The following is a 12,040-nucleotide window of genomic DNA, read 5'->3' on the forward strand; positions in this document are numbered from 1 at the left end:
CGTCGGCCGAGTAGAGTAGTTAGGTACCCAAGGTGCCAACCTAGTTAGGTGTTAACTGAAAGAAGGTTGCTTCAGCCCTCCTCGTCACCAAAGCTGAGCTTGATCTTCTTAGCCTTTTTCTTGGTCTTCGCCTTGGGAGCGGGGGCAGAATCGCCGCTCTCTTGTGGTTCCCGAGCTGTAGCTGTTGCGGGCTTGCTCGTCTTTGCTCCCTCCTTCTCTTTCCAGCCCGTTTCCTCAGACTCGCCCTCATCGGCATCTGCACCACCAATGACTCTGCCAATCTTGCGCTTCTTGCGCTGCGCGCCAGCTTGAATGACGCCCGGCAGTTGCTCCCCCGCCGCGCCCTCTGCTGCTGCTACACTGCTGGATGTATCCCCGTCCTTGTTCTGCGCATCTCCCGCGGATCCTGCCTGTTCCGATTTCTCCTTGACTGTTCCGTCGACACCGACGGTGATGTCCACCACGGTGTTGCCGTACTCGTCGACCACCAGCGGCGCGTCCTCGGCCTCGGCGCTGCCGGAGCGCGGTTTGGCGGGCCGACGCCTCGCTGCGAGGATCGGGTCGGGCGCGTCGCGGTCGGTTTCGGAGGTGTGCTGGCCGCGCAGGCGGGCGAGGAAGGGCGGCAGGGTCGTGGTGTACTGCAGGTTGTTGGCGGTGATTTTTCGGGACATGTTTTGGACTGCATATGCAGTTAGGGGCTGTTTTGTTTGTGGGGGGCGTTGTGAGGTTGTGCGAGAGAGGCTCGACACAAGCCGACAGAATGCCCCGGTCGGCCGAGTGATAGTTGCCGTGCTTGTGAAGCAGTAGGTCTTGTGGCACTCTCTCCTCAACAGGAGAACTGGGAGTGCTGCGGGTAAAGCTGTACGACTGATAAACTTGGTGCCCCAAATCGTAGCAGTGCTGGCACTACTACGGACGTCGGTTGTTGAGCATGCCAGTAGTTTTGCTTGGCACTTCATGCAACAATCAGCGGGTTAGGGTTATAAGTGTAAAGGTCCATGCTCGTTCGACCTTGATGCTTCGGGCTCAAACCTCCCGAGTCCTGGGCATCCCACGGAACATCGTTGCGCATCAGAGAACAGATTGGAATTGGCAGAGCACCTGGGACTTGCCAACATCATCTAGTACAGCATACTAGACGATTCCGCCATGAAAATCGTCGCAATGCCAAGGAGGAATGCGACTTCCAGAAACGGTTTGTTCTGTTCACTGCAGTTTGTACAATTGTAATATTGTACTCTCTATGCAGCGTCACTAAGTCGACTTTGAGGTGACGAACCGGGACGCATCCGGGCAGGAACGGACTGTCCAACCTCGACTGCAGCTTGGTCCAGGGCACCTTCCCCTCATGCCCCAGCTCTACACTAAATTCCTGGCCAAACCCAGTTGTCCCTTCCCGCACGCCGACCTCAGCGGATGCGTGTCCCGGCAGCTTCAGCCTTGCCGACGGGCCATTGTTGGCTTCTCCCGCATTTCTGGTCAGCCGTCGACCACGCTGAGGTTTAGCTGGGACCTTTTGTTGCCTACCGAGTGAAACAAGCCTCCGTCGATAAACAGGGCAGCAGAGACCATGCTTCTGCCGGAGAGCCGGCCATCTATTTCCCTCTGGCTGTTCCTGTCGTCCGGAAGGGAAGACATGGAAACTGGGCACCTAGCCCGCCCGTCAAGCTAACAGTTACCTGCACCGGTCAGTCGAGCAACCGCTGCGGATGGCTTCCGCGACGTTTCACAATCCCCACAAAGCACCTCACGTTCACTGTGCTGCAGCTACGTGGTACCGAACCCGCCGACTCGAAGCCATGTGCATTCTGTCCCCTTGTTGCGCAGGGACTCCCTGGTCCCTCGATGTCCCAACAAGTCGGGTCACCAGCAAGTCAGATAAAGCCAGATTCCTAATCGGCACGGCATGCATGCATGCCAACCTGTGTCGAGAAGGCTTATTTCAGGATTCGATGCTTGACAGCGTTGATCAGTCTCGGTCAACGCACGACCGAATAGCTCTGTATCCTAGTTGGGCCAACAACATTCTCAATTACGCCACTGTTCCCTTCCCGGCGAGGTGCGGGACTCAACGAGCTCGTCCAGTGCTTGGCCTCCGCCACCCCCCTTCATGGCCCCGGAACTCTCCCCGGCCAGTCCTTCAGATGCTGTAGCACCTGGAGCAGCCACCGCTGCTGAGTTTCCAACTCCGGCGGTGAGGGATGAAGCGTAGCGCTTCGACAAGTCCGTCCCGGGCCCGTCCTCACGGTTCCCCGGTCGCGGCTTGCAGTGCAAGTTACACGGACTTCAGGTCGCCATTGAGTAGACTCGCTCGCCCATGTTATCTGACTTGGCATGCCATGTGACGCTTTTCCGTGCTGCGCTCCTGTTTCGATTCTCTGGGGCTCTCCCATGTGCGCACCGTCACAACTTCAGGACGGGGCCGCACTCGTCTTCCACGACCCCGGACGGAAATGAGGGAAGCGGAGATAGCATCAGGTATATCGCATCTCCCGAGACAGATGAGCTGGCACACCAGCTTCCCAATCCAGAAACCACGGGTATCTATTCTTCATCGGTCCGCCGCTTATTTATTCCCCGACGGCAATCCCGTCAGCTCCATGTCCCCTCGTCTTCCTCCCAAACTCCTGTCATGTCTCTGGTCCTACTCCTGAATCTCGCAGTGGCTCTTGTGTTGGTCACCAAAAGGCTGCACCCTCGCTTGTTGGAGCGCCATGCCCACACAGCCTGACAGCCATCTTGACTGGGCAGGGCACCGGAAGCAGATCGAGGATTTGTATTGGAAGCAACGGAAGGAGCTTCCAGAGGTCATGGAGACCATGCAGTACCTGCACGGTTTCGTTGCAACGTGGGTCCCCTTTCCATCACTACCTCTTCATGTCCATCGGCTAAGCGCGCTGCAGGAAGAAGATGTACAAGAAGTACCTCAAGGCTTGGGGTTTGGAGAAGAACCTCAAGACACGGGAGTCGATCGCTATGCTCAAGATCGCCGAGCGACGTCGCCTCGCCAACAAGGAGACACACTTCTTCCGTCATGGCCAGCTCGTGGATCCCGGGAAGCTCCGGCGGTTCGCCAAGCGTCACAAGTTGATAGGGGATGGAGCAGCGGCTCAGTTGGCGGATCATGAGGGTACGTGCCCAGCCTCAACCACCGACCTGGGCCATGCGACTTACGTTGAATAGCGACAACTCCGCCAGACATCATGTATACAACACCGGAGCCCGACAAATCCAGCGACCCCCTGCCACCAGCGCCTCAGCCTTACGCCACCCAGACAATGAGCGACGCGAGCCCGGCAGCTATGCAAGACTCGCCTCAATACCGTGATATTGACAGCCCAGTGGCAATACCGATGTCCTGGCCTTCTAACCACACGCACCCAGATAGCGGAGCATCAGCAGGCCCCGTTCACATAGGTGCCCAGTTCATTCCTAATAACTTCTCCGCTCATCACGGGCCAGAAGATTCGCACGACTCACGAGCCGATATGGATTCCGCATTCTTCCTACCGCCCTGGCCGGCTTCTACCGCCACACCACGCTCCGGATATCAAGCCTCGAGTGACGGGACATACGCTTATTATAGCCCTATGCCACTGCTGCTACGGCACCCGATACACCACCCGGTAGTCGCAGGCTTTGAACCGCATGGACCATGCATTTCAAGCAATCACGCCGTCGTCGTGACCCACACGATGCCGAGAATGTCCAGCGCCTACGACCACCACACGCGGCCGCCCCATCCGACCAGCACAATCCCCGAGGCCAATGACACAGCCTTGGACCATACGCCACTACACGATGCTGTGCTTTCTAGCGATGTCGAGCTGGCCAGAGCCCTGCTTGAAGACGGTGCCAACGTCAACTGCGCAGCCCGTGGCGGCATGACACCGCTGCACTACGCGGCATATCAACGAAACGTCGAGTTGGCACGGCTTCTACTAGCCTACGGAGCCAACCTGGACGCCATGACGGACAAGGACCGGTCGGTTCTCTTCTTTGCCGTCCGCGGCCCGAGCCACTCGAACTGCAGCGAGATGCTAGCATACAAGAACCACCACCTGCACCAGAAACCACCCGTGGGGAGCGACTCCCATACCACCACAGATGACGACGACGCCACAATGCGCATGCTCGGCGCGCTCTTTGACTCGCCCTCCGGGTGGGTGCGTCTGCGCCGGAGCTTCGAGAAGGCTGACAGGGAGGGCGTGACCCCGCTGATGGTGGCTGTGGAAGCCGGGTTTGAAGACACGGTGAGGCTGCTGCTGCGGCGGGGCGCACGGCCGGACGTGAAGGACCGTGCGGGCCACACGGCGCTCCGGTACGCAGCGCGGAACAGCCACCGGACGCTGGTCCGGCTGCTGCTCGAGGCGGACCCGGGTGTCGTCATCGACCGTGATTTGTCGCATCTCCTCAAGCTGGCTAGCAGGAACTTTGCTGATTGCCCTGCGGCGATGGATACTGGTTGTTGTGGGAAGGAGGAGGATGATGGTGATGATGGTGGTTTCGCGTCTACGCTTATTGCCGAGGAGATGGTGCGCTTGTATTGGGAGATGGACCTGCTGGATCGCCTGCTCAAGCTGGCGGACCAGAGAGGGAAGAGCAACGTGCTGAAGCTGCTGTTGTGTGCTATGAAGCGGATGGATATGGACAGGACGGGACTCGCAACGGGCCACTGGGTCTTGAGGCCTGCATCTTTGCCTTCGCCAACGATCCGATGAACTAGAGGCACGGCTTGGAACACGGGAAGAGTTCGCTCGCTCCTTCTCTCCGGCGACAGTTTTGCGTAACCGGTATATAGAAGGTTCCGACGATGTCTATCTCCGACGACCCCTGCACAACCATCCTGCCCGAGCGCGGGTTACGCCGAGTCTGCTCACCGGACATCCAACATCTCGTCTCGTAGCCCTTGCCCGTTCCTCCCGCAGGCGAAGTTAAGACCCTCCCTCCGTCCGTCCAGTTTCCCGTACCCGGCTACCTCCTTGCCTCCAGAAAAGGTCAGCTGGTGAGCTTCAGGGTTGCCTTCTCGGCGTCATTATCGTTCCCATCTAGGTAATATAGAAGGATCATCAATGCACACTGACATTACTTCACTGTATTTGGTGACCGAGGTGTTCCTGAGCTCAACATACTCACTCACAGCCATCCGGCATCCCACGTCTACGGTGCCGTCTCAGTCCCATGTATCATCATATGCCATTGCGAGGGCTCTACCATTCTATCGGGGACCCCAGACGGTGCAAAAGGAGAGGAGAAAGAAAGATTCCGTCATCTTCACCACGCCGACGCACCCACATCTGTCACAGCACCGTGGCTCGCATCCCCCACCAGCCGCGCGTACTTGGCCAGGACGCCCCGCTGCGGCATCATCTTGGGCGGCGCCCACTCCTCCTTGCGCCGGCGCTCCAGCTCCTTCTCCACCGCCTCGGCAGTCGTGGCCTTGTTATTACTACTAGTATTAGCCCCCCCAATAGTACTAGTAGTAGTAGTCTCAACCACATCAATCCGGTTCGCCACCGCGTCGATGGTGATCACATCCCCGTCTCGGACCAGCGCAATCGGCCCACCCACGGCAGCCTCGGGCACGACATGCCCGACGATGAAGCCGTGGCTAGCCCCGCTGTACCGCCCGTCCGTCACCAGCGCCACGTTGGTCAGCCCGGCCCCCATGATCGCTGCGCTGGCCTTCAGCTGCTCGGGCATGCCCGGTCCGCCCTTGGGGCCCTCGTACCGCACGATCAGCACCAGATTGCCATCATCGGGCCGGATGGCGCCCGCCGCGAGCGCCGAGTCCAGCTCGTGCTCCTTGTTGAACACCCGCGCCTTGCCCGTGAAGGAGAGGCCTTCCTTGCCTGTGATCTTAGCCACTGCGCCGCCGGGGGCCAAGTTGCCGCGCAGAATGCGGATGTGGCCCGTTGGTTTGATCGGGTTGGACAGCGGGCGCAGGATGGTTTGGCCTTCCGGGAGCGACGGCCAGTCGGCTACGTTCTGCGCGAGGGTTTTGCCCGTCACGGTCATGATGCTCCCGTCGATGAGACCGTGGCCGATGAGCATCTTCAGCACGGCCGGGGTGCCGCCGATCGAGTACAGGTCTTCCATGTAGTACTTCCCGGAGGGCGCGAGGTCGGCCAGGAAGGGGGTGCGGTTGGACGCGCGGTCGATGTCGTCCAGCGTCAGGGGCACGTCGGCGCTGTTGGCCATGGCCAGGAAGTGCAGCACCGCGTTGGTGCTGCCGCCCAGCACGATGGTCACCACCAGCGCGTTCTCGAATGCGGCGCGCGTCATGAGATCCCGCGGGCGGAGGTCCCGCTCCATGCACGTGCGGATCGCCTCGGCCGCGCGCTCGCACTCGCGCCGCTTCTCCGGCGACGTGGCCGGGTAGGACGACGACCCCGGCAGGGACAGCCCCATGGCCTCGATGGCCACCGCCATGGTGTTGGCCGTGTACATCCCCCCGCAGGCGCCCGCGCCGGGGCAGGCGTGGCGCTCGATGTCCTCCATGACGTCGCTGGGCGTGGCGTCGGCGCCCGAGGCGTGCTTGCACGCGGCCTGCAGCCGGCCGTACGTGTAGGCGCCCGAGGCCTCGTAGCACGTCGAGATGTTGATCTCCTTGTCGAGCAGGCTCGAGTGGCCCTTGCGGATCGTGCCGCCGTAGATCATCAGGAAGGGCCGGTTGTGGCGCGCCGCCGCCATCACCACGCCCGGCATGTTCTTGTCGCAGCCGGGAAGGCTGATGTTGGCGTCGTGCCGCTGCGCGCAGGTGACCGTCTCGATGCTGTCCGCGATGATCTCGCGGGATTGAAGTGAGAAGCGCATGCCTGGTGAGGAGGGAGTGTGAGTAATGCTAATTGTTTTACGTGTGGCGCAGGGGGGTCAGAGGTCAGGGGTAAAGGGTCAACGCACCCTCGCTGCCCATGGTGATACCGTCCGAGACACCAATGGTGTTGTACTGCCAGGCCAGCATGTTCTGCTGCTCAACCGACTTCTTGACGATGTTTCCCAGCTCGAGCACTGTTCTCTCTGTCTCAGTCAATGCTCTCTTTGAAGACAACAACTCTGAAGGACCATCATCGCTCACAATGCGTGCTAATGTGCTCTTAAGTCAGCAAAACACAGGCTCATGACAGACCTGACAAGCTGGCCAGATAAGATGAGTTACTAGTAGTACTCACTTGCACGGGTTGCCCTCCCACCAAACAGTCGCAATCCCCACGTGGGGTGCGTTCTTCATCATGTCCCTGTTGGGGACACCAGCAGCATAAAGCATAGCCTAGTGACAGAGGCATCGTCCACGTTAGCTTCGCCACTTTGGGTCAGAATCCAGTATCACCACCGAGAACCATCCTTTGTGTCCCGATGTCTGAGCCATCTCCCAAGGTAAAAACGTTGCCGGATGCTTCCAAGGAAGCTCCAATGTCAAGGACCCTTAGTAGGAACCTTGGCCCTGCCCTACCCTACCCTGCGAGGATAAGAGAGGTGCTTACCTGGGCACCAGGGAAGTCATGCTCCCGCGTCATGAAGTGGGACCAACGATTGAGAGGACCGCCGGCCGGGAAGTGCTCGAATTGGATATACTCCTCAGGCTTGGGCATGTTCCGGTCACCATGGCCGTTGCCATGGCCGTCCTGGGCGCTCTCCGCGTGAGGCGCCATGTTGGCGATGTTCAAGTCGCAATGTGTTGTCAAGATTTGAGGCTCGATGATGGTGAGGTGAACAGAAAAGCTCAAAAGTCGGTGTCCAAGTTGCTTAAGGTCGGTGCTGGGTATACACCGGGGAAACCCGGCTGGAGAACGAAGTCCCGGCGAACGCCCAAAAAGCACAGAGTCGTCCTTCACAACCGTGTTCGAGTGGTTGAGCTCCTGCTTCCTTTGGTTCACCGCACAGGCTCAGGTTGAGTGAGGTCTTACAGTGCTTGCCCAGGGATGACTACTACGTACAGAAGTTCCATGAGCACAATCAAGCTCCGGATGAGGAGCTCTTCCCAATCCCAAGTGCTCGGGTCCATCTTTTGGTGGATAACACCATCCGACCAGTGACAACGACCAACACAAACCTTGACCGCTGTCACCACCACACATTGCGTCGCCGAGGATTGGCTGCCCGTTTTGTGGAGTCCGCTAGAAAGACCGGACTGACCGGCCATCCCTGGAAGTCCCACTTCGGGCGAGCACAGTGGGCTGTCGCCGGTAACGGTCCGATCAGGTTAGTTAGCGTGTATCTAACTTTGCCCTTGTGCTAGGGACAACGGCATGGTGGGATATCAGGCATCAAGCATCATGGGCGGTAATCCAGAAGAGACAGATGGCAGATCCAATGGGCTGAAGACAAGGCAAAGTCCACAAGCGCCATAGTTAATCGCAGATGCAGTTATCGACTCTCGACGCGAACGAGTGGAAATCCGCCGAGTGGCCGGCGTTCGGCAGTGAACCTGCAGCATGACGCGAGAGCGCCCAGCCAACACCACGCTGCTGCTGGTGCTGCTGCTGCTGCTGCCCTGCATAACAACGAAGGTTGATGAGAATGCAAGAAGCGGCGGAAGTGATGAAGCCTATCCCGCGTCACACGTGGTGGGCATGAAAGCGAAGCTTGGCGTGCAGGAGTGACATCCGACGCATGCACCAATGCGTATGTATGATGGATGTTTCAACAAAACAGTTAGTTACCCCGTTATCAGTGGATTCAGAGAGGACAAGACAGCGGTTCTGTCGGGCATAAGCTGTGCTGTGGAGATCGAGAATGAGCCCTTGCTACTAGACGGAGAACTGAATGGATAAGTGAACTGCGCGAACGCCATGCAAGTCCAAGAACCTGCCTTGATATCGGTTTACATCTTATTAGTGCCGGATGAGCATGGAGATGCATCCGGTTATCGCAAGCGGGGCCCAGAAAACGGGAGCCGAGCGGCGGCACAGCAACAGCAGGTACCGGGTGAGACCGGGAGACACAACCCGTGGACAATGGGTATTTGAACTTTATTACTAAGGTATTCACGCGTTGGTTAGAGACAGGAAAAAAGGAATATTTGTGACAACGAACAGTAGCACGGAGGTATTCGAAGTATTGGGCGAAAGCCAAGCTCGGACGCACCTTGACGGCTTCCGGCAAAGAGCGAGCAACTCATCCCGCTGTAACGCTGATGCCATGCATGTCGACTTGGCTATTCGTGGTGCACGACAAAAGCCGAGCTGCATCTTCCCCATCTGTTTCCGCCCTTATTACCGGAAGATGTGCACTCCTCAAGAAAGAGAGCAGCAGGGAGGCTGCGTCATCTGCTCCGTCATCTGCTCCACGACGCATCTTCGAACACAATGCACCTCCTGCTAACAACAGACTCCAACAGAAGTCCAGTTAACCGCAGGAAACGTCCATGATATATTTGCTAAGGCACCTTAGCCAAATCCTAGCACGCTTCCTCCCTCCCTACTAAGTACCTACCCAGAACCACATACTACTACATAGCCCATTCCCTCCGTGAACATCATGTTTTACTCCCACCATCCAGCGAGACGCCCCCTCCCGATCCATTGAAACCTTATCGGGAATACAACAACAGACCGGATGACCCTCTTCTCCTCATCGAGACCTTGTCTTGTGATACAAACAACACCAGGAATGAAAAGAAGAATAAAGGGCACGGCCAACCCTATCCATGCCCAGCTGTGTTCATCCGTTGCCGTTGTCGTCGTCATTGCTCACATTGCGTTGATGTCATGATTTCATCCATCATTGCATACAGCCGAGTGTAGACAGAACCAGGGCCAACGAAAAAAAAATGCAAAGAATCATGAAAGGACAGCAACACAGAAAGCAACATCAACATGACCCCCTCTCACCCCCCTTTGACCCTCTTATAGATTCATGAGGCTTGGTAGGGTCGGAGCCGCCAACCCATACCAATACCCCAAAAGCCAAACCAGTCAAGCTAAAGAAGCACCACCAAAGGATCGACGAGAAGCGAAGCGAAGAGAGAGAGAAGAGAGGAAATGTCCCTTAATCACCACACCACCCCCACCAGATCTTACCTACTGCAGTACAGTATGATCAGGCACCGACGACCCCCACCCCACGATCCTCCTCCAACCTCCTCACCATCTCCCTCTCACTCGGGCTCCTCGGGTCCGCCTCGATCCCCAAGATGGCACTAATCCGCGTCTTATCCGGCTTCGGATGACTCCCCTGGGCAGCGCCATACACCTGATCCTCCGGGCTCCCGACAGGCGTAATAGGCGTGTGCGCCGCGATGCCGACAAGACCCGATGACGAGCTCGGAGTATTGCCCGGTGCAGTGCCCCGCCAGGCCTGCTCCAGCACGAGCGGGTTCGCTCCGGGCCCGTAGTCCGCGGCGACGGCGGCCCAGAAGGATGCGCGGTGCGCGTTGTACACGGCTGTCAGGCGGGCCATGTCGACGGGGTGGCTGGCCATGAAGCCGGGTGGGGCAGGCAGTCCTCCGGCCGAGGGCGCCGGTGGGAGGGCAGAGCAGTCTAGCCGGAGGCGACCCGGGCCGTGCTGATGAGCGCTGCCGTTTGAGCCGCGGGCGGCGGGCAGTGGCGCAGAACCGGAAGCGGCCCCGTAGAAAGGCGCAGGGTAGCCGCGGGGTGCGGTCGGAGAAGCGGTGTTAGTCGAGCCGGAAGCCCCGAGAGACGAGGCCAGGGCAAGGGTCATAGAGGCCGGCTTCGGAAGAATGGTGGGGAGGCGCGGTGACGTGTTCGTGGAGGCAGCTGCCGACATGATGCTCGGTAGTTGGATACCACCGGGGCTCCTCGAGTCATAGGAGCCTGCAGATTCGGGAGGTGAGACGGAACGGCTGGGTGCGCCGCCGTGCTCATGGATCGGCGACGGTATCGAGGTATGAAGAACTGGCGAGTGCCCGCTGGCCGATGAACCGGACGACATGGAAGTGGTACGCTTGCGGCGGTTGCTACCATGGCTGAGTTGGTGATAGTGGAGGCGGCATGCAAGCTCTGTCTTTTTCAGATGAGCAGCAATGTGCTTGTATGGCATCTTCTGAAGACGCGTCTGGAGTAGATAAGCCTCCTATAAGAACATTGTTAGCGCTTCCACTTCCTTCCGGAGTCGAGAAACACCCATCAGGGGCGCTTCGCTGGTCTGCGTACCTCGTCCTCACTCCACGCTCGGCCACCTCCGGTAGACGCCGCCGTCTTTCTGTTCTTTGTAATGCCGTATTCGTGGCGATTCATGGTATCCGATGTGGGAATGTATGGGACGTGCTGCCCTGCCATCTGCATCGCTGAAGACATCATGATCCAATCTCTGAAAGTTTGCCGCTCAACCCAGCTGTCGTGCCAGGCGGTATGTCCCAAGAATCGAGATTCGTACAAAGATGGTGTTCGTCAAAAAAGAGCAAGCAGAACTAGCTGCTTCAAGAATCGAATTCTTCTCGTGCTGGTGAGGTACGGGATACCCAGTGTTGATAACCCGAACGCTTCCCGAAGGCTGATGGCTCGTCGTAGCAAAACCAGTCCAGGGGCACGAAACAAGGCAAGATGTTTCGAGAGGTCCTTGATACGAGGGTTTGGCCAGCCGAAGAAGAAGAGTATAATAAACCAGATTATACCGTCTAAGAATGGAAAGTATTTCTCTCTGGAAAAAGAATGTAGGCAGCCAAGCTAGTTGGTAACGATGAATGAGTGACAACGTTAGCCGCGAGAAGAGAAATGGAAAAGAAAGGGACACACGCAACAGCGTAGTGATGGATGAGACTATCCACAATGAGCCCTCCGTGGGTAAGGAAGATAGAAAGAACGAAAAGGGTCTTGACGGGGGGAGGAGAGCAATGGAAGGAATAATAATGCATGCTATTGCTGCATGACGTCCGGCTGAGGCTTGTCCAGCCCGGCAAGCGGACCAGGGGGGAGGGAGTCCCCAAGTCTGCGGCCTGTTACAGACCTTTGTGGAGACGTTGGGGAGGGACGGGACCAGGATGGTGGTTACACTTGGTGGAGGAGGGTTACGCAGGGGAGACCTCTGCGGTGGCCCGCGGAACGGCCCCCGTTGTCAGGCCAGACCAGGCCAACCGAGG

General features: G+C 58.2%; 4 protein-coding genes across 4 annotated transcripts; 1 reads left to right on the top strand and 3 right to left on the bottom strand.

Annotated features, from left to right (window-relative positions):
- Positions 1 to 71: 71 nt before the first annotated feature.
- Positions 72 to 671, bottom strand: B0T15DRAFT_497489 (uncharacterized protein; the record flags this gene model as incomplete). Its single annotated transcript, XM_062867271.1, has 1 exon — positions 72 to 671. The coding sequence occupies one exon, from the start codon at positions 669 to 671 to the stop codon at positions 72 to 74; it is 600 nt and encodes a 199-aa protein (XP_062717555.1).
- Positions 672 to 2,434: 1,763 nt separating this feature from the next.
- On the top strand, positions 2,435 to 4,951 carry B0T15DRAFT_323067 (uncharacterized protein). Its single transcript, XM_062864072.1, has 3 exons — positions 2,435 to 2,848; positions 2,904 to 3,130; positions 3,184 to 4,951. The coding sequence occupies exons 1-3, from the start codon at positions 2,715 to 2,717 to the stop codon at positions 4,719 to 4,721; spliced, it is 1,899 nt and encodes a 632-aa protein (XP_062717556.1). The 5' UTR covers positions 2,435 to 2,714; the 3' UTR covers positions 4,722 to 4,951.
- Positions 4,952 to 7,652, bottom strand: B0T15DRAFT_563363 (dihydroxy-acid/6-phosphogluconate dehydratase; the record flags this gene model as incomplete). The annotated part of the gene is made up of 4 exons (XM_062870611.1): positions 4,952 to 6,818; positions 6,904 to 7,016; positions 7,173 to 7,270; positions 7,485 to 7,652. 4 exons carry the CDS (start codon positions 7,650 to 7,652, stop codon positions 5,275 to 5,277), a joined length of 1,923 nt encoding a protein of 640 aa, XP_062717557.1. The 3' UTR covers positions 4,952 to 5,274.
- A 2,213-nt stretch (positions 7,653 to 9,865) lies between these two features.
- B0T15DRAFT_323215 (uncharacterized protein) lies at positions 9,866 to 11,601 on the bottom strand. Its single transcript, XM_062864075.1, has 2 exons — positions 11,115 to 11,601; positions 9,866 to 11,034 (listed from the first exon to the last, which is right to left on the bottom strand). Exons 1-2 carry the CDS (start codon positions 11,259 to 11,261, stop codon positions 10,042 to 10,044), a joined length of 1,140 nt encoding a protein of 379 aa, XP_062717558.1. The 5' UTR covers positions 11,262 to 11,601; the 3' UTR covers positions 9,866 to 10,041.
- Positions 11,602 to 12,040: the final 439 nt, after the last annotated feature.

Source organism: Chaetomium strumarium (assembly GCF_033439665.1).
Source record: "Chaetomium strumarium strain CBS 333.67 chromosome Unknown B0T15scaffold_8, whole genome shotgun sequence".
In the NCBI taxonomy this organism is placed as follows: Eukaryota; Fungi; Ascomycota; class Sordariomycetes; order Sordariales; family Chaetomiaceae; genus Chaetomium; species Chaetomium strumarium.